The 20,923-nt window shown below is 42.3% G+C and overlaps 1 protein-coding gene and 1 long non-coding RNA gene across 10 annotated transcripts in view; one reads left to right on the top strand and one right to left on the bottom strand.

The window, feature by feature from the left end:
• Positions 1-19,827, bottom strand: part of MAST4 (microtubule associated serine/threonine kinase family member 4) — a 569,187-nt gene extending 549,360 nt beyond the window's left edge. For 4 of the 9 annotated variants that reach the window (XM_082373012.1, XM_082373010.1, XM_082373011.1 and 1 more), the window contains exon 1: positions 7,740-8,401. In XM_082373012.1, the coding sequence (XP_082229138.1) occupies positions 7,740-8,081 (342 nt within the window). In that variant the 5' untranslated portion in view covers positions 8,082-8,401. Of the gene's footprint in view, positions 1-7,739 lie in introns of all 9 variants that reach the window. The other 5 variants (XR_014238618.1, XM_082373007.1, XM_082373009.1 and 2 more) reach the window with 2 other exon arrangements.
• Positions 1-20,923, top strand: part of LOC309619442 — a 670,492-nt gene that overhangs the window by 449,675 nt on the left and 199,894 nt on the right. The gene's annotated exons all lie outside the window — the stretch shown is intronic.

Raw genomic sequence — 20,923 nt, 5'->3', positions numbered from 1 at the left:
GCAGATTACACTTTCTTCTCAAGTGCGCACGGAACATTCTCCAGGATAGATCACATCTTGGGTCACAAATCAAGTCTCAGAAAATTTAAGAAAACTGAAATAATATCAAGCATCTTTTCTGACCACAACACTATGAGATTAGAAATGAATTATAGGGAAAAAAATGTAAAAAACACAAACACATGGAGGCTAAACAATACACTACTAAATAACTAAGAGATCACTGAAGAAATCAACAAGGAAATCAAAAAAACCTAGAGACAAATGACAATGAAAACACAATCTGAAACCTATGGGATGCAGCAAAAGCAGTTCTAAGAGGGAAGTTTATAGCTATACAAGCCTACCTCAAGAAATAAGAAAAATCTCAAATAAACAATCTAACCTTACACCTAAAGGAACTAGAGGAAGAAGAACAAACAAAACCCAAAGTTAGTAGAAGGAAAGAAATCATAAAGATCAGAGCAGAAATAAATGAAATAGAAACAAACAAAACAATAGCAAAGATCAATAAAACTAAAAGCTGGTCCTTTGAGAAGATAAACAAAATTGATAAACCATTAGCCAGACTCATCAAGAAAATGAGAGAGAGGACTCAAATCAATCAAATTAGAAATGAAAAAGGAGAAGTTACAACAGACACCACAGAAATACAAAGCATCCTAAGAGACTACTACAAGCAACTCTATGCCAATAAAATGGACAACCTGGAAGAAATGCACAAATTCTTAGAAAGGTATAACCTTCCAAGACTGAACCAGGAAGAAACAGAAGATATGAACAGACCAATCACAAGTAATGAAAAAGAAACTGTGATTAAAAATCTTCCAACAGGGGCTTCCCTGGTGGTGCAGTGGTTGAGAGTCTGCCTGCTAATGCAGGGGACACGGGTTCGAGCCCTGGTCTGGGAGGATCCCACATGCCGCGGAGCAACTAGGCCCGTGAGCCACAACTACTGAGCCTGCGCGTCTGGAGCCTGTGCTCCGCAACAAGAGAGGCCACGATAGTGAGAGGCCCGCGCACCGCAATGAAGAGTGGTCCCCGCTTGCCGCAGCTAGAGGAAGCCCTCGCACAGAAACGAAGACCCAACACAGCCAAAATAAAATAAAAATAAAATAAATAATAATTAAAGGTGCTAATAATTAAAAAAAAAAAACCTTAAAAAAAAAAATCTTCCAACAAACAAAAGCCCAGGACCACATGGCTTCACAGGTGAATTCTATCAAACATTTAGAGAAGAGCTAACACCCATCCTTCTCAAACTCTTCCAAAACATTGCAGAGGAAGGAACACTCCCAAACTCATTCTATGAGGCCACCATCACCCTGATACCAAAACCAGACAAAGATACTACAAAAAAAGAAAATTACAGACCAATATCACTGATGAATATAGATGCAAAAATCCTCAACAAAATACTAGCAAACAGAATCCAACAACACATTAAAAGGATCATACACCATGATCAAGTGGGATTTATCCCAAGGATGCAAAGATTCTTCAATATACACAAATCAATCAATGTGATACACTATATTAATAAATTGAAGAATAAAAACCATATGATCATCTCAATAGATGGAGAAAAAGCTTTTGACAAAATTCAACACCCATTTATGATAAAAACTCTCCAGAAAGTGGGCATAGAGGGAACCTACCTCAACATAATAAAGGCCATATATGACAAACCCACAGCAAACATCATTCTCAATGGTGAAAAACTGAAAGCATTTCGTCTAAGACCAGGAACAAGACAAGGATGTCCACTCTCACCACTATTATTCAACATAGTTTTGGAAGTCCTAGCCACAGCAATCAGAGAAGAAAAAGATATAAAATGAATACAAATTGGAAAAGAAGAAGTAAAACTGTCACTGTTTTCAGATGACATGATACTATACATAGAGAATCCTAAAAATGTCACCAGAAAACTACTAGAGCTAATCAATGAATTTGGTAAAGTTGCAGGATACAAAATTAATGCACAGAAATCTCTTGCATTCCTATATACTAATGATGAAAAATCTGAAAGAGAAATTAAGGAAACACTCCCATTTACCATTGCAACAAAAAGACTAAAATACCTAGGAATAAACCTACCTAGGGAGACAAAAGACCTGTATGCAGAAAACTATAAGACACTGATGAAAGAAATTAAAGATGATACCAACAGATGGAGAGATATACCATGTTCTTGGATTGGAAGAATCATTATTGTGAAAATGACTATACTACCCAAAGCAATCTACAGATTCAATGCAATCCCTATCAAATTACCAATGGCATTTTTTACAGAACTAGAACAAAAAATCTTAAAATTTGTATGGAGACACAAAAGACCCCGAATAGCCAAAGCAGTCTTGAGGGTAAAAAGTGGAGCTGGAGGAATCAGGCTCCCTGACTTCAGACTATACTACAAAGCTACAGTAATCAAGACACTATGGTACTGGCACAAAAACAGAAATATAGATCAATGGAACAAGATAGAAAGCCCAGAGATAAACCCACACACCTATGGTCGATTAATCTATGACAAAGGAGGCAAAGGTATACAATTGAAAAAAGACAGCCTCTTCAATAACTGGTGCTGGGAAAACTGGACAGCTACATGTAAAAGAATGAAATTAGAACACTCCCTAACACCATACACAAAAATAGACTCAAAATGGATTCGAGACCTAAATGTAAGACTGGACACTATAAAACTCCTAGAGGAAAACATAGGAAGAACACTCTTTGACATAAATCACAGCAAGATCTTTTTTGATCCACCTCCTAGAGTCATGGAAATAAAAACAAAAATAAACAAATGGGACCTAATGAAACTTCAAAGCTTTTGCACAGCTAAGGAAACTACAAACAAGATGAAAAGACAACCCTCAGAATGGGAGAAAATATTTGCAAACGAATCAACAGACAAAGGATTAATCTCCAAAATATATAAACAGCTCATGCAGCTCAATATCAAAGAAACAAACAACCCAATCCAAAAATGGGCAGACCTACACAGACATTTCTCCAAAGAAGACATACAGATGGCCAAGAAGCACATGAAAAGCTGCTCAACATCACTAATTATTGAGAAATGCAAATTAAAACCACAATGAGATATCACCTCACACCAGTTAGAATGGGCATCATCAGAAAATCTACAAACAACAAATGCTGGAGAGGGTGTGGAGAAAGGGAACCCTCCTGCACTGTTGGTGGGAATGTAAATTGATACAGCCACTATGGAGAACAGTATGGAGGTTCCTTAAAAAACTAAAAATAGAATTACCATATGATGCAGCAATCCCACTACTGGGCATATACCCAGAGAACACCGTAATTCAAAAAGACACATGCACCCCAATGTTCATTGCAGCATTATTTACAATAGCCAGGTCATGGAAGCAACCTAAATGCCCATCGACAGATGAATGGATAAAGAAGATGTGGTACATATATACAATGGAATATTACTCAACCATAAAAAGGAATGAAATTGGGTCGTTTGTTGAGACGTGGATGGATCTAGAGACTGTCATACAGAGTGAAGTAAGTCAGAAAGAGAAAAACAAATATCGTATATTAACGCATGTATGTGGAATCTAGAAAAATGGTACAGGTAAACCGGTTTGCAGGGCAGAAATTGAGACACAGATGTAGAGAACAAACATATGGACACCAAGGGGGGAAAACCACGGTGGGGTGGGGATGGTGGTGTGCTGAATTGGGCGATTGGGATTGACATGTATACACTGATGTGGATAAAATGGATGACTAATAAGAACCTGCTGTATAAAAAAATAAATAAAATTCAAAAATTAAAAAAAAAAAAAAAGACATCCCCTAATTGTGCCTATTGTTAATAAGGGAAATTGTTTCCCACCTCATGCCAGTAAAGTAAATCCTTTAGGGTAGCAAAGTATAAATTAGACGCTTTATATTGAGTTGAAAGTCCTTTTAGCTACTAAGCCTTTTTTCTGCCATTCTAAGAATCCTTGAAAGTTTCAAGTTCTAACACACACAGTGAAAAGCAGAGTAAATATGCAAGTCCTGCACAGGCATTGTGAGTGGATCCTCACTGATTTGACTTTCTTCAAAATTTACGTGGAAAAACTGCTCTTAATATTTTCACTGTGATCCAGGAGGCTTTTTTGATAAGAGATCTAGAGGTTTAAGCATAATTCACAACAGACAAAACAATACACACATGGTCACCCTTCAGTCAAATGTGCAACCGTTTTCAAAGATGTATTTTTCCTCTTTCATTCAACATGTATGTACTGAGCCCCTACTAATATATTAGAAGCACTGTGCTAAACACACAAAGACAAAATTCCTGCCCTTATGAGTTCATCGACACACAGCCAACGGCACTGAGTACTTTATGAGAGTTATCAGAAGGTGCTTTGAGAAGGGACAGGGCAGAGCGCCTAAGAACAAATCTCAGAAATGTTAGAGGGACACTCCTCCAACCCAGATCATCATGACTATCCGAAACACAGTCCATTACCCTCAACTTGCAGAGACCCCCAAATCCACAGGCTTGAGGAATCAGGGGTTAAGTGAGATGCACTTTATTTAAACAAAAAACCATGCACTGTCTCTCTCGTGTGTTTGATTATTAAGTACATAAAAACTACAGTCATTGCCATGGTAAACTATTGTTTTTAAGACACCAAAAGCTTAAAGGGCTGATTTAAGTCTATGAGACTTTGTAAGTTTACACAAATATTGACAGTAAGATAAAATATGAAATAGGTCAAACACTGTTGACATTAATAGTATATGCAAGCAGCTTCAACAAGGGTGCCCAAAAAATTAGCACTGCAATAATACACTAGGAAATTGAATTTTGCTGCTTTTTAAAAATTGATGCAATAATTTACTGAAAAAAAAATTGGAAGACAATGAGTCTCCCAAGCCAGACCTAACAATTTTTAAATCTAAATGAAACTCCTTCCATTTTATGGGTTTCCCTTAAGCCTTTTAAGGCTTTCTACTAGGTGCCTTGCTACCGTATAACTAACACTACCCTAACAGTGCCTTGCCATAATGCAACCTGATCCAGATAAAAACTGTTTCCCAGCTAATACTAAAAAAGTGGTAATAAACAGTATAGACAAGGCCTCAGGTTCTCTGAAAGTAGGGAGATTCATTATGCATAAATAAAATAAGCCAGCCCAAACTTGTACCTCCTTTCACAACAATTTTAATCACAAATGAACTTGAAAAATTAATATTTTCTTAGCACTCAATGCTAAATGTTAGATACTATACTAGGATTAAACTAGGTGGCATGTATAAAATGCCTAATGACCCTATTGCTATTATTCCCATTTAAGAGGGGAAAAATCAGGCCTTACATCAGCTGAGTGGTCCACATCTCACATCTAGTTAAGGTGGCAGAGGCGGGAATCAAACCCAGGTCTTTCCACCAAACTGAGAGTGTGTAACCCAGTGTCCCTCACTGAACCTGCTAGAATGGTATTTATAGTGGTGCCCGTTTTCTGAGGAGAGGAGGGAGAACGTTCATTAACTTCTCAAAGGGACCCAAAACACCCTCTCAAAGGTTAAGAACCCCTGTACCATACTGGCACCAGTGTAAGAGCCAGAAAATGTGCACTGGACTTCAACCCCTCTCACCAAGACTATAACTTCTCTACTCCACAGTTTTAGCTTCTCTTTAAAATTCTCAGAGCAAGTCAAGATTTCCACTCCTGGACAATTTCCAGCATCCACTGCCACACCTTAAGTTACACAATGAATTGCAATACTGTATCACTTTACATCCAATTCTGAGATTTCACAAATACTGACCAATGTTATTTAGTCATTCCACTTTCCAAAATGTGTTTCAATCAACCATTCCTCACTGCAGTGCCTGTGAAATAAGCTATCGTTATATCCACTTCCAAGAAAATAAAACACTGTCACCCTGAGGCCAGGCAATAAATCAGCTACAGGATTGGGATTAAAAGTGAGAAGTTCCTGACTTCCCCCACCTGGGATCTGCAAGACCATGTTATGTATCATGAAGTACCCTCCTAGCTACGCAGAAAACATAGGGCAACTAACTCTACCACCTTCTCTACCGTTGGCCACACTATATTAGAATCTAGTGGTAAATCATTAAGTTGGGTCATACCCCCTACTGCCCAGTGACCAGTGTGCTCATCTCGGAAAGTATGCCAGCACATGCCTGGCATCTTTCAAAGGGAGATGCAACCACTGAGAACACTGGTTTAGTCTGGGGGTTTGGTCAGGTAACTCTGTGGTGGGTGTGATGCTCAGCTTAACTCCTGGCACCCCGTCCCTAGGAGCAACCTGCACTTTGGATCCATCCTAAACTCCTGATCAGAAAAGGGGAGTGTTCGTGTTAAAATAAACTTTACCTTGAAGTTCACTGGTCATACCCCTCATTTTACAGATTATTAAACTGACCTCAGAGGAATCAGCTCATCCAAGATCTCACAATTCAGAAGCAGAGACAGTTCTGGAAAGCAAATCTCCAGGCACCTGTCCAGGATCCTCGCGTTCCACCGGGCACTGGGGAATGGGTTCTGTTTACTGCCAGAGGCTTGGCCCACCACTAGGGTTTGCTCCTTCTCTGCCAGGCTAGGACTTGACTCGCCTCACTTTGTGCCAGATCCAGTCTGTGCCTCCAGGCTGGGGTCCCAGGGGGCTACTGTCAGAGCACTGGCCTCAGCTTGCATCTTCTGACGGACAGAGACAATTACTTACTAAAACTAACCCCATCAGAGAGGAAGAAAATACCACTCTGGCACTGAGGAATTAATTTCACAAGGAGGCTCTGTTAGGGTGATGTTTTATTTATGGCCTTACCTGATCAAGATGACTTCCCCCCAAGAAACGTCCAAAGCAAACAGTCAAAGACACCAAGAATCTTATGCTTCCTTAACTGTCCTCCAAAAGCAGAAAAAAGCCAGAGAAAACAGGCGAGAGAACACCAAGTCACAGTTTCAATGTGTTAGGACGCGACCCACAAGTTTCGCACGAATAGTCTTCCAAGAAACCAGGATGGACGCAGTACCCCGAAGAAGGGGGCACGTTCCCCATTCAGTCTGGCGACCAGCACGCATCTGGACACCCCGGAACAAGTCCAAATGGGAGATGCAGAAGCGCAGGTCTGCGCCGCCGGCCGAGGGCCGGAGGACCGACACCGCGGGACCAGCCAAAACCACCCGCGGGGGATCCCGGGGCCAATGCAACCGAAACTCCGCCGCGCAACTTCGCGGGTACCGCTGCCAGCCGTCCCCCATCTCCAACACACCCACTCTCCTCTCACACCCGTCCCTTCACCACACTCCCCCCTCTGCCCAAGCGCTACGGTGGGAAGCAACGCCCACTTCGGAGAACGAGGTCTCAGTTGTGGGGACAAGCCAGGCGTCCAGTCACGTCCATTCACAGACCCAGAGGAGCAAATCCTGACCGACGGAGTTTGCTGCTTTGACACTGGAGAAGCACACTATCAGGCAGCACATGTACACGTACGCACACGCACGCACACGCACACACACACACACACACACAGGTAACAGCCATGGGGAAACCGGTGACCCACAGGGAAGCTCCTGTCATTACTCAGGGCTCGGGGCACAGCATCTGGGGTCCCTCCCCCTCTCCAGGCCCCAGCGCGCGCTGCCCACCACCCGCGTGCAGGATGGAGAGCTGGGGTCGCCTGGCAGCCTAGACCAGAGGGGCGGGTGGGTGGGGGGAGACGGGCCCACCTCCTCATCCTGCTCTTCCTGGGACGCGCTGCTGCCCCGGGGCGCGGGGGGCGCGGCTCCTCCGGGCAGCGGCGGCGGCGGCGCGGGGACTCCACGGTCGGGCACCAAGCGCGCGGGAGCCCACGCGGCGGGCGGCCGAGCGCCGCCCGGCGGCGGCGGCGGCGGCTGCTCGCGAGAGAAGCTGGGCTCCCCTTCCTCCGACAGAGTTTCTGAGCCCGATGAGGACTCGGCCGAAGTAGCTCCCGGCGAGGACGCGGCAGCAGCCGCAGGGGCGGGAGTCCGGCCACCGTGGCCGCTGCAGCCGCGGAGCACTGGCTCCAGCACCTCCGAAACTTTCTCCATTTCCCTCTCGGGCCCAAAGTGCGGTCCGAGGGCCGGCGAGGGCGCGGCACGCACTCAGCGCCTCCGGGGAAAGCCTCGAACTGCTGGGCTCCTGCTCGCTCTCGCTGCCGCTCCCGGGCTGCAGAGAGCCCCGCCGGCAACTACATGGCCGCGGCCGGGCCGCCGGAGCCTGCAGCCAAGTTAGCAGCCGCCGGGGCCCGGAGGCCGACTGGGGCTCCCGCGCGCGGGGACATGCCAGCGCGGGTCCGTGCTCTGCGCTCCACAACCCTCCCGCGCAGCGCCCGAGCCGCCGGGACTGCGGCTTCTCCAGCAAAACCTACCCCTCCGGGACCGAGCGGGGCCGGCGAAAGAGACGGGCAGCCGGGGGAACCAATGGCAGAGCAGGCACGCCGGTGGGCGGAGGCTACGGCGCCCCAGGCGCACCTGCGTCAGGTAGGGGAGGCGGGGCTGAGGCGCCGGCTGCAGGGTCGGGGTCCGGGGGACCGGAACTAGACACCTGGACTGGGAGGGTGGGAATGGAGCCCGGAATCGGAGCTTAAGCCTGGTACTCTGAATTTAGCCAAGGAGTGGCTGGCGGTCCTGGGAACGCCAGGGGGAGATGGCCGAGAGGGCAGTGAGACCTTGGACAAGAACTGGACTTCTTTTCCAAAAAGTGGAATCCAGGAAACTGACCAGAAGGAGAAGTAGCTGGGCTTTAAGGGTAAAAGGAAACACACACACACAGTCACACACTTGCACGCACCCACCAGCGTGCTGGAGGAGAAAGGGGAAAACTTCATGGTATAGTGAGTGCATCCAAACCGAGCTGATCTCCGATCCCGGATTCTCCACTTCAGCTCCCTGGGCTTCAGTGTTCTCAACTGGAAATGGAGACAGTCATATCTGTCTTGTCTCCCTATGAGCAGAATTAGAACAAATATATTTAAAGCTTCAGCAGACTGCCTGGCTTAGACACATGGAGAGTTTTCAAAAGACTATTTTCTGTCTTCATTTCTGTTTGTAAATTAAAAAGTTAAGTCAAAGACGTGTACCATTTGAAAGGGAGGAAAGTGACAAATTATGCCCCTGTATTTAATTAAGACCAAGAATATGCCCAGCACTGTGCCAGATACTAGACAAAACTGAATTAGAGAGGGCTGCTGGCCCACCATTGCCTGTCTTTCCACATCAGCTAAGCAGAGGATGAAAAGAGATCACATTTCCACTTTACTTTCTCCTAGCCATGGCTTGTAAACCAACAAGATGCAGGACTGGTTGCTTCATTTTCCTTACCTCTAAGAACTAGGAGAAAGAACTTTCACCAAGGGCACCACCTTGGTCACCGAGGGCACCAATAGAATCAACTTAAGGCCGTCTCTGGGTGGCCTTCACAGTGATGGGGTGACTTGAATATCTCAGAAACCAGCAGTCAGCTCAGCGGTGGGAAATAAATGATTCCTCACTAGCCTTCAGCTCCAGTCCTACTGTGAGCTCTGGCACTGCGACCTGGGATCGAAATTCAACCAGATTCAATTCCACAGACGTTGACTGAGATGTGTGCCTGGTGCTTGCAGGGGATACAAAGATGAATAAGTCAGGTCTCCTGCCCTGGAGGAGCCTATGGTCAAGAAAGAGATTGATGCTGCATAATATAGTTCCATTATTAATTTTCAAAAGCTATGGTAGTGCTACACTAACAATGTGCCATAGGAGAAGAGGAAAGAGTCATAGGAAAACAATTAGGTCCTCAAGCTCAGGAGTCCTCAAGAATCTTAGATTTCTCCTTGTCAGAACAGCCTTGCCAAATGTTCTTAAGAAGTGGAGGGCTCGAGTTGAAAGCCCCTTCAGCTAATGAGCCCTTTTATGCTATCACCATATCTACATATAAGTGATACATCATACAAAGTGCTTCATCATATTGGACAGAAAGCTTTGTCCTGATCAGTTTCCCTCCCCAAGATAAGGGGGAAGGAAATATAATGTGACCCCATTGCCATAGACAGCCATACTGTAAAACAGCTCTGGCTGTCAGGCTTCCATTGTGACGCTTCAGAATTATCTGAGGGGCTGTGAAGACCTGCTGAGGCAAAAGAACAGTTCTAGTAAACTGACTAGTTATGAGAGCAAGGCTATAGAGAGAGCACAGTGGGACAGTCTGAATCCGATCTTGGGCTGCACAATTGCTTTTCTAGTCAGGAGTATTGGTCTTTATCTGAGCCCCTATGTGGTTGATTCACCACAGCTGAAGTAAAATGATGACTTAAGCAAGCCATTCACATGAAAGAGGAAGAGCGGTACTTTTCAGTACATCAGAAAAGAAGCAAGACATGATCTGAATTGCTAACAGGAAGAATGATAATAGCTATTATTGCTTCCTCCCTAAGCATCTATGGGTATTTTCATTTAATCCTGGCAACAGCCTTATGAGATAGAGTCTATTAGCCCCACTTTATAGATTAAGAAACTGAGGATCTGCAAGGTCAAATAACTTGCCAAAGGTCACACAGCAAGTGAGTGGTAGAACTGTGATTTGAACACAGCAATCTGGTCCGAGGCACTTTCTTAAACATTCCAATATATTGCCACTCAGAACAGACAACTTTTTCAAGTACATATATATTAGACTACAAATATCCATAGGGCAGGGACTTTGTTGTCTTGATTTAATATGTAAAAGGATATAAAAGGATACTTGCAGAACTGATATTTTTCCCCACAAACATTTATAAGGCACTTAGTGTATGCCAGGCATGGTTTTAAACACTTGACAAATATTAATTTTCTTAATCCCATATCAACCCTATAAGGTAGCCACCATTATTATTCTCATATTACATATGCGAAATGTGTGAAATGGCACAGAGAAGTCAGGTAATTTTCCTAAAGTCACACAGCTAGCAAGTGATAGTTGAGCAATTTGGCCCCAGCATTCATGCTCTTAACCCCTACAGATCAAAGTCAAGTAATAGATCAGTATTTCCTGAACTTTTTAAACCTCAACCTCAAATAAGAGATATATTTTATATTGCAACTCATGACACATGTACATACATACAAATATAAATAAAATTCCATGAAACAGTACTTACCCTTCCTATAAGACTGGAATTTTTTATTATAGTTTATTGAAAATAAAAATACTAGTTGTGATCAGCTAAATGAATTTCATGCTCCACTTTGACACATGCAGTTGAAAGCAATGTACTTAATCATCTCCTTAGCTGACCCATGAGGAAAATATGACGATGGTTCAGGCTGAGAGTTTCCAGACCAGAACTGTGCAAACTCAAAGGATGACTCTATAAATAGAAGATGATCAGAAGGTCAGGATAGTTCCCCAAAGGTATCCCAATTAGACCTATGGGCAAATACTGGGGTATGGCCAAACCACTAGACCAGTTTTGATTGAAACCCTACAGTTCACGTTTCTTATCTTATTAATTAAATTATAAATACCATCCTCAGTGGCCAGAAAAGCACCCCTGCGAGGAAACTTCTCATAAGTATCCCATGTTGGAGACTTTGGGACCAGAGATAGGCATAAAAGCATGGCTTTTTTCCTGCTGTGTCACTGTAGGCAAGAGCCAGAAAAATAAAAACAACTTAGTCATTACTCCTGGGAAGCCAATACTGTAGCTTCACATGACAGAACCAGATTAGCCTATAGACTGGGAAGGATAAGGTCAGCCTATTCCAGGGTAATCAGGGTCCACACATTCTACTAGACGTGCTCTCAAGTGTTTGGTTCAGGGACAAGCACCCCAGGCACTGCATGTTCATTTTGTCTTGTGATTGGACACTGGCATCAGTTCTCTGTGCTCTCCCAAGTGATGGGAGACCTTGCCTCTGGGAGTCTCTGTTGTCTCTGCCAGTCTCTGCTGTGTGGGTGAGGCCAAGTGTGAATGTCAGTGTCAAGCCCTGTCTCTATGAGATGGAGGATTTTCGAGGACAAGTCATCACACACTTAGTCTATTCCCAGTGTCATGACCTTTCTCCCAAGTTAGTACTTGATAAACTTGAAGTCAATTGTCCTTCTTTCTTACATACGTAAAATTAGAACATTATAAATTCAGAATGAAGATTTTTGTAAAATTACAAGTGAATATGTTCATATTCAATACCCCCCAAAATCCTAAATATCATATGCTCTTTGGATTATAAAGATATTATTCACCTTTGGTAGGTTTTAAAATTTTCATTATTAATAATAGGTTTGCCTGATGCCCCGTGACCAATAAAGTACAATTTTGTGACAAAGTAAACATCAATAAAAATGTGGCCATTGAGGTGGCCTTGACTGGGATTTTTGATTTATACCAGAGGGTGTAGCATGATATAGACCATGACAGTTTCTGACTATCCAGCTGGAAGGAAAAGCTCTCGTAGCATCTCAACCTCCTGTTTGTGTTTGAGGGTCTAGGAAAGGAAAGGTTACAGTACAAGGTTTCAGAAGGAAGTAGAAGAATTTCTTCAGTGATAGTTGAAAAGGACAGGGGAGGAAGAATAATATCCTGATTTGCTTCTGTTGGAGTCTCTAACCTACATGTTGAGAAGGATGGGAAACTAAGTTATATTAACAAGTTAAAATAAGCCTGTAATGGACCAAACAAGAGGATGCTGCTGATCTGATCTCTCAGGTGAATATTTCTCCACGTGCCGTACGTGGAGCCCTTGCTTCATATCGCCAAGATACAGGCAGGGGAACAAGGTGTTTGTTCCCTGCCCCCAGCCAAAGGTTTGGGGATCTGCATTTTTAAGGAATACCCCAGTCGTGTATCAAGTGTATGAAAGCTTGAGGATTGCTGAAGATGATCCTAATTTGAAGATCAGAGAGCTGTTTTGTGGGGCAAATGTGCATGCGTGGCTCTGTAGAAAGTGACTAGAAAGAGCTTGATGGATTGCAGTCTGTGTCTCTCTGGACCTCTTTGTTCTTAGAGAACAACTACCTTGGGGAGACCAAGGCAGCTTAGCAGATGGACAGGAATATGCATGTTCTGAAAACAGCTGGAAAAACTGAGCTAATACACAAAAAGAACTCAGGATAACGTTCCCTGGAGGATTCTGTTTAAACAACATTCAAAATGGTGACCCATTTCCCACAGAAGACTCCAATCTTTTGCCTTTGCCTTTCCAAGATGGATAAGATGGATATTCACATCTGGGATTTTTTTGTTATGCTTTCAGCATGAAATGTTCTTTTATTATCATTCTTCATTTTTCAAAAAGATTTATTCAGGTCTCTTCCCCTGTTTAGGAAATAGAAGACATGTAAACACATTTACTCATTTTTATTCATTATAGCGGTTTACTTTCAGAATCAATCGGTTCCACTTTGCATTTTCAATTCATAAGAGCAACCTCCTTGACTCTGTCTACACTGCATGGCAAGTAGTTCCTTCTACCGCTCACTCCAACTAATTAGAAAATAAAATGATGCTGAATAGTAACCTAGCAAGTAGCAACTCTTTCCACAATCATAAGCCAGCTTGCAGCCCTAGAGGTAATGTTTAAGGATTTTTGTACTTGAGGAGATAGTCTTCCAGTCCCTTTCCCCTCAGAGTTTGTTCTGCCACTAAGCTGACCTAGGAACTTGTTAGAAATGCAGAGTCTCAGTCTCCACCCCAGACCCACTCTATCAGAATTTTAACAAGATTCCCGGGGTCTTCATATCCACATTACAGTTAGAAAAGCACTGCTTTAGTTTGGTTCTCACACGTGGCTGTATATTAGAATCACCTGTGGAACTTTAAAAATTATTGACCCTTTGGTCCTACCCTCAAGATTTTCTGATTTAACTCGTTTGGGTTGGGGTCTGAACACCAGGATTTAACAAGTTCCCTAAGTGGGAAGTGGTTGATCTTTGGGCCAAGGTGGGGAAATACAAGATAAGCCTGGACCAATTCATGGTGCCACAAACTAAGGAATTGCTCAAAAAAAGATAGGACCTTGTTGGCAGAACACAGGTTCCAGGCTAAAGCAACAAAATAAATCATGATAATGTTGGTTTTAAACCATAGAATAAAATCAATAATTGTGAATCCAAACTCATATAAATATTGAAATAAGAAAGTAAATGGAGGAGCAGAGATAACTCTTCTTCACAATAGAATTCTAGTTAACAGATGTAGAAAGAAAGAGGGAAATAAGAATCACCATTAGGCACACACCACAAAAATAAATGTAGCAGACAAGATCCAAAAATGTGTGCTCACATTAGCCAGCAAAAGTTTGAGGAAAAGGATTTTCGTAGACTCGAAGTACTTCCACCACGATACTTACCAATATGAAACCAACCAGTATAAAGTGAAAGATAGTCACTTTACATTACAGAAACCCAACAGACACCAACCTAACCATATAAATAACACTGGTAATAAGACATATCAACATCCTGAACCCCATGCTATGAAGTACATCATTATTTTTAATGACATTCTTTTTTAAAAATTTTATTGGAGTGTAGTTGATTTACAATGTTGTGTTTTGTGATGTTCTTGACCCCCCAAAAAATGCATAACCTAACACCAATCACAAGAAAACATGACAAATCCAAATTGAGGGATATTGTTCAGAATTACTGATCAGGACTCTTCAAACGTATCAAAGTGTTGAAAGATAAGGAAAGTGTGATGAACCGTTACAGAAACTAAGAAGTGACAACTAAATAAAATGTGGGATCTTGGGTAGGATCCTGGAACCACAAAAAGGACATTAGTGGGGGGAAAATGGTGAAATTTGAATCAAGTCTGCAGTTTGGTTAATAATATTGGACCAATGTTAATACCTACACTTGACAATTATACTACGGTTATATAAGATCTTATCATTAGAGGAAGCAGAGTAAGGGATAGTAAGGAAATCTTTGTACTACTGTTGCAACTTTTCTGTAAATTTAAAATTAGTTCAAAATAAAATGTTAAAAATCAAAAGTCCCTAGGTGAATATAATGGTAGCCGAAGTTGAGAAAAATAATTGGGCCACCCTCAGTGGCCCAATTCCTCCCTGCCTCCTCTCTCCTTACTCAAGGAAAATAATTTTTTCCTGTCTTGCCCTCATCAAGTGGACTAGCTTGGGGTGGTTGGGACAGGGGACAATGCTAAGTAACAACATCGATGCTACAACCAGAGAAATGTCCACAGTGCATGCCATGGGACCACATACTTGGAGCATAAACATAGTGGTAGACACATATGGTACTTGGCTGCCCTGATTCCATTCTGCCTCCTTTTGATACGAGCATCCCAATTTATTTTTAAGGAATTGCCTATTTCCTTTTGATGGTCTTGTCATTCCAGGAGTGGGCTATCCTTGGATTTTGAATCTTGAGAAGAGTAATACAAGGACAGCAATCTCTGGACAAAGCTATCAATTAGCTCCCGTTAACTAGACCTAGAGTTGCTGTGGTTCCAGTACTTTTCCAAGTCTTAATCTCTGGCTTTTACTTTGATTCTCTGAGTTACCAATAACACTTCCTTTTTATTGAATTAGCTAAAATCAGCGATTCCTTGACACCAAGAAACTCTAAGAAATACAGGTGTGCTGACCTAAATCCACTGGGCACCCAATCCAGGTGGGAAGCAGACATCTGAATGCCATCCAAAAGCTATTAGTGATACTAAACTTAAAGATGTATTCCTGACCTCAGTAAGGGTCAAATTTAAGGAAATTGTTAATGTTTCAGGCAGAAGAAGGGGGTCTCCCTTACTGGAGGGTCAAATACTTGAGAAAAAAGAGTACACTTACAGAAAAAAAGACATTTCAAGTTATGGCAGAAACAGATCTCAGCACAGACTATGTTGGAATTGTCTGTCTTCCTACTAGGTTACGAGAGGCCTGAGGGCAAAAGCAAACCAAACATTTATCTAGCACCTTATTTGTGCTAACACCTAGCACAATGTCTGACATAGAGTAGCTCATGATAAATAATTATTGAATGAATGGATAAAACAATTGCCACCACATGACTTTAAACCAGCTTTATTAAAACTCTATGTTAATCTAAAGTTTGCTCAGTCCAAGACTTGTGTAGGTTGATAGAAGAACCCAAAAAAAGTCTAGGAGGAAAAAAATCTGTTTATGTAATAATGTGGCCTCATTCCTGAAGAGACCTTCATTTTAATAAAAATAATAATTGCATAAAAATCTTTAGCTCATACTACCACTATTACTGTCCTGCTCACCGAAGTTCCTTACCAACTATGTGGCTTCCTAAAACAGCCAAACTAATAAGAACTGCCTGCATGTGATGTGAATAAAGTAGAAGGAACACTTGAGGAACATTTAAGACTACTTGCTGGTCCAGGCTGCTGGCAAGGCAGGAAAGGCTACAAGAACCTCCCTGCTGGCAACCCAAGGACACCACTCAGGACCCTACACAGGGTGGGAAGAGTCTGTACCCTTATTTACAGAAAGCCTCATTCTTACAGAAACTCCATTCTTATATAAGAATGTTAGGACCCTTTATTACACTTAACCATGTTGCATAATTAACGCAAGGGAATCGTGGTGGCAGGGAGGAAGATGACATGAGATAATGGGACGTTTCAACATCGTACAACTCAGGGTTCTTCGCTGCCAAACGCAGAATCAATTCTACGTGGTTAAAGTAGGAAGTGATTTATTAAAAGATATTAGAATCCTCACAGAGTCTTTGGAAGAACTATAGAAACAGGCTGTGCAGTGAGCTTCCAGAAACAATCCCCAGAACCCCAATGTAGAACTGGCTGGGGAGGGAATTGCTGCTCCTGGTGATTCCAGAACTACACCGCCACTCCCACCATCTGTGCTTGCAAAATAGATACCCTGCACCCCACCTGCTTCCTCACATAAATCACTCCTGTATCCATATCTCTGTGTGTGCATCTGATTAGCAGAACCTAAGTCACATGCTCCCTGGAGGCAAAGGAAACTGAGAAACGTTGGGGCTTTGCATTCTATCCTGGGAAGATAGGATTCACACCATGGGGAACCAACATAATGTAGAAGGAGTGTCAAAAGATTTGGCTAACAGGGTAAACTAGAATGATTTAGACTTTGAAAGGCTCCAGCCCTTGATTAATTATGCTAATTTGCCCCCTGGCCTAATGTTCTCAGCCATCAGGTTGAAGTGGGCCTGAGTATCAGCTTCAGGATGCTTGCTCCCAACATCAGTCATTTCCCTGCTAAATATCTCATAAGGGGAAAGAACTGTCACATACTGAACACATTCTATGTGCCAGACACTGTGCCAAATGCTTTATATGCATTATGTATTTAATCTCCTCCATAACCCAATTCAATGGTACTGTCTCCATTTATAGATAAAAATTTGGTGTTGAGAAATTAAATAGTTTTTCTCAAAGTCACTCAGTAAGGTGGGGCTAGGATTTAATCCAAAGTCTCTCTCTTGAGTTATGACAGATGGTCCTCAACTTATGATGGTTCGACTTACAATTTTTCAGCTTCACGATGGTGCAAAAGCGATACGCTTTCAGTAGAAACCATATGTCAAATTTTGAATTTTGATCTTTTCCCAGGCTATACTCTCTGGTGATCCTGGACACCTCCCTCCCAATCAGCCATGCAATCACAAGGGAAAACAACCGAGGCACTCACAGCCATTCTGTACCCATATAAACTTTCTGTTTTTCACTTTCTGTACAATATTCAAGAAATTACATAAGATGTTCAATACTTTATTATAAGATAGGGTTAGTGTTAGATGATTTGGCCCAACTGTAGGCTAATGTAAGTGTTCTGAGCATGTTTAAAGAAGGCTAGGCTAAGCTCTGATGTTTGTAGTTTAGGTGTATTAAATGCATTTCCAACTTAGGATATTTTCAACTTATGATGGGTTTATCAGGACATAACCCCATTGTAGGTAAAGGAAGATCTATACATTGGATTCTTACGTAGACCATTCATGAACCCACTGAAGAAGGTACTGGTTTCAGGAGACCTTGTAAATGTGGCTGTGCATCTTTCTCGGGGGTCATCTATAGCTTTTATCAGATTTCCAAAGGGGCATATGATCCTCAAACAGTAATGAACTACTATACTACCCAAACATTTGGTCCATTTGTTTATGATCATAAAGCTGTTGTTGGGAAGGGGGGGTACACTCCACCTAATTTTTTTTTGATCTTAGCACTTATTGACTATGATATCATTTTGTAGTATGAGATTCAAATTTAAAATCTGAGTCAAGAGCCCTATCTTTTGGGGGGGAGGGGAATACATGTCTGTGTAGGAATGAGGAAGGGTTAAAACTGACAAGAAAGGTTCTCTCTGCAATAGGAGAAAGGGCTGAGCAAAACAGAAACATATTTTTCATTTAACTACTGAAGTCCTAGCTGTACATCAGAAAGCCTAGCGTCTATTTGTGACTTTGTCACCAACTCCATTTATCAGGGCTTCCATCACCTGTATGATGGGGGTAATATAAAACCTGCCATCGTTTCCTCCATCGCAATGTTATGAGATTGTTTTGAAAGTACTTTCATTTCCCCAACAGAAAGGCATTATAGATCTATATATATATATACCTGTTATGATTTCTTTGGGGGAAAGAAAAGCACCTTGGAGAAGACTTGGCTTACAACTTCTAGGACTGAACGATTTCCGAGCCTCACAGGCATACGTCGCGGGAAGTTCTTTGTGAAGAATGACTTGTTTATTTCTTAGTTTTTCGTTTCTAGTAGGTTGCCTCTTCTCCTCTTTCCATTTGTTGTGTTTAAAACAAAAGCCCAATATAAATAATCCTCTCAAATTGTGTTAGCTAGATGGAATGTTGCTTTAGATGGTTCATTATTTATGTCTTGCTGTCCACATGCATATTATTTTCACAGAACACAAAAGCTTTACTCTAGAAACAAGATAACAATTGTTTTAAATCAGAAAGATGCAAAGGAGCCCAGGAGAGTTAGCCCGGCCCACTTGTAGACGTAGCAGTAAACCCATAAATATAGGAGCCTGTCTAAATGTAGCATTTTATGAACAGGGTCAACCATCTGAGTGTGAAATGTCCCCTCCTTTGCCATCTAGTCCCCAAGCAATCAGTTTTTTAAATGGCATTTTAGAAAGGTAATGAATATCTACTAACACCAGATGTAAACTTAATTTCAAAGCTGTGGAATAGGCCATAAATAAAAACATTGAGTGATTTCCATAGCTCAGCCTGTTCATGCCCATGGAAATATGGATGATCAACAAGGAAAGTCAAGAGGTCTTCTCAAATAGGGTAAAATGGCAGATAGTATGAAGCACAATTGGTGTTTCTTGTTGTTCTTGCTGTTATTGTTGTACTGTTTTTTTCCTTGAGTGGTTTTCATAAAGAAAAAAACATAAATAGATTAACAATTATGGTGGTATCTAATATAAGGATTCAGCATATGATGTTCATGAAGCAGGTGGCAGAGAAGAGAGACAAAGGAGAAATTTTTTTTTTTTTTTAAAGGAACTTCTTTTTTTTTTTTTTAATTTTTATTTATTCATTTATTTATTTATTCATTCATTTATGGCTGTGTTGGGTCTTCGCTTCTGTGCGAGGGCTTTCTCTAGTTGCGGCAAGTGGGGGCCACTCTTCATCGCGGTGCGCGGGCCTCTCACTATCGCGGCCTCTCTTGTTGTGGAGCACAGGCTCCAGACGCGCAGGCTCAGCAATTGTGGCTCACGGGCCTAGTTGCTCCGCGGCATGTGGGATCTTCCCAGACCAGGGCTCGAACCCGTGTCCCCTGCATTGGCAGGCAGATTCTCAACCACTGCGCCACTAGGGAAGCCCAGGAGAAATTTTTAAAACAGTGTCCCCTTGATGTTTTCTTCCAACTATTGTAGTTCATAATTTCAAACCACAGTATTACATATTATATCACTTGGATGAAGATTAATTGTACTTACTCAATTAGATGCCTAATGCAGGAGCAGGCGGTAAGGAATTCTTCAGATCACCACTGGCAAAGGAAGCCTGAGCCACGTTGTTTTGCGTTCATAGGAAGCAGACAATGCTCCAGCTCTCAGAATTCCCTCCATAGCCAGTCAGTCATCAAGTCTTGTTGATTTTTCCTTCGTGTAACTTTCCCATTCACTGCTTCTTTTCCATGTTAATCTCTGCTCCCCTGCCTCTGGTCCCCATCACCAAGATTATGTCAATAGCCCTCTAAACGATTTCCTAGCTTAAAGTCCATCCCTTCCAATTTATCTTGTATCGCCATACCAGATTAATCTTCCAGAAATACTGCTTTGATCATGCTACTCTCTAACAAATCAGTAAGATAAAGGCCAACATTCTTAGCCTGGCATGCAAGGCTCCATATCTTTCCAGGTTCACCTGCCAAGTCTCACTCCACAGATCTTACACTCATGCCAAACTGGATTATTCATCGTTTGTGACTCAGACGCTAGGTCAATCTTCTCCGCCATAAGCTTCAATGCACCTAGGAGCCTATTTAGCCCTTCTTGCCACCCATTCAAGTTTTACAACTACTCAAATTCTATGTATTTGCCGAAACTCAACTAAAATCCAGACCCCTTGGTGGCAATTGTAAAACATGTCCTCCAATTCTTTGATACTTCTCCCACTGAGAGGTGGGGTCTAGGTCCCCTTCTTTAAATGTAGGTTGACCTTTAGGGATTTTCTTTTAACCAATGGAATGCAGCAGAGGGGATGCTGCATAATTTCCAAGGCTCTGCCAGAAATGGTCATGTACCTTCCACCTGCTTGTCTGGGAATGCTTGCTCTGGGGGCAACCAGGAACCAAGTAAAAAGTTCACATACTCTGAGACTACCACAATGGAGAGACCACATCTAGATACTCCGGTCTACAGCCCAGCTGAGCTCTAGCATAACTGCCCATCAAGGAAGGAGACATCTTGGATATCCAGCCCAT

Source organism: Balaenoptera borealis, assembly GCF_965194805.1.
Source record: "Balaenoptera borealis genome assembly, chromosome: 2".
Classification (NCBI taxonomy): Eukaryota; Metazoa; Chordata; class Mammalia; order Artiodactyla; family Balaenopteridae; genus Balaenoptera; species Balaenoptera borealis.
The sequence above is the reverse complement of the archived record's forward strand: the minus strand, read 5'-3'. Positions and strand labels throughout refer to the sequence as shown.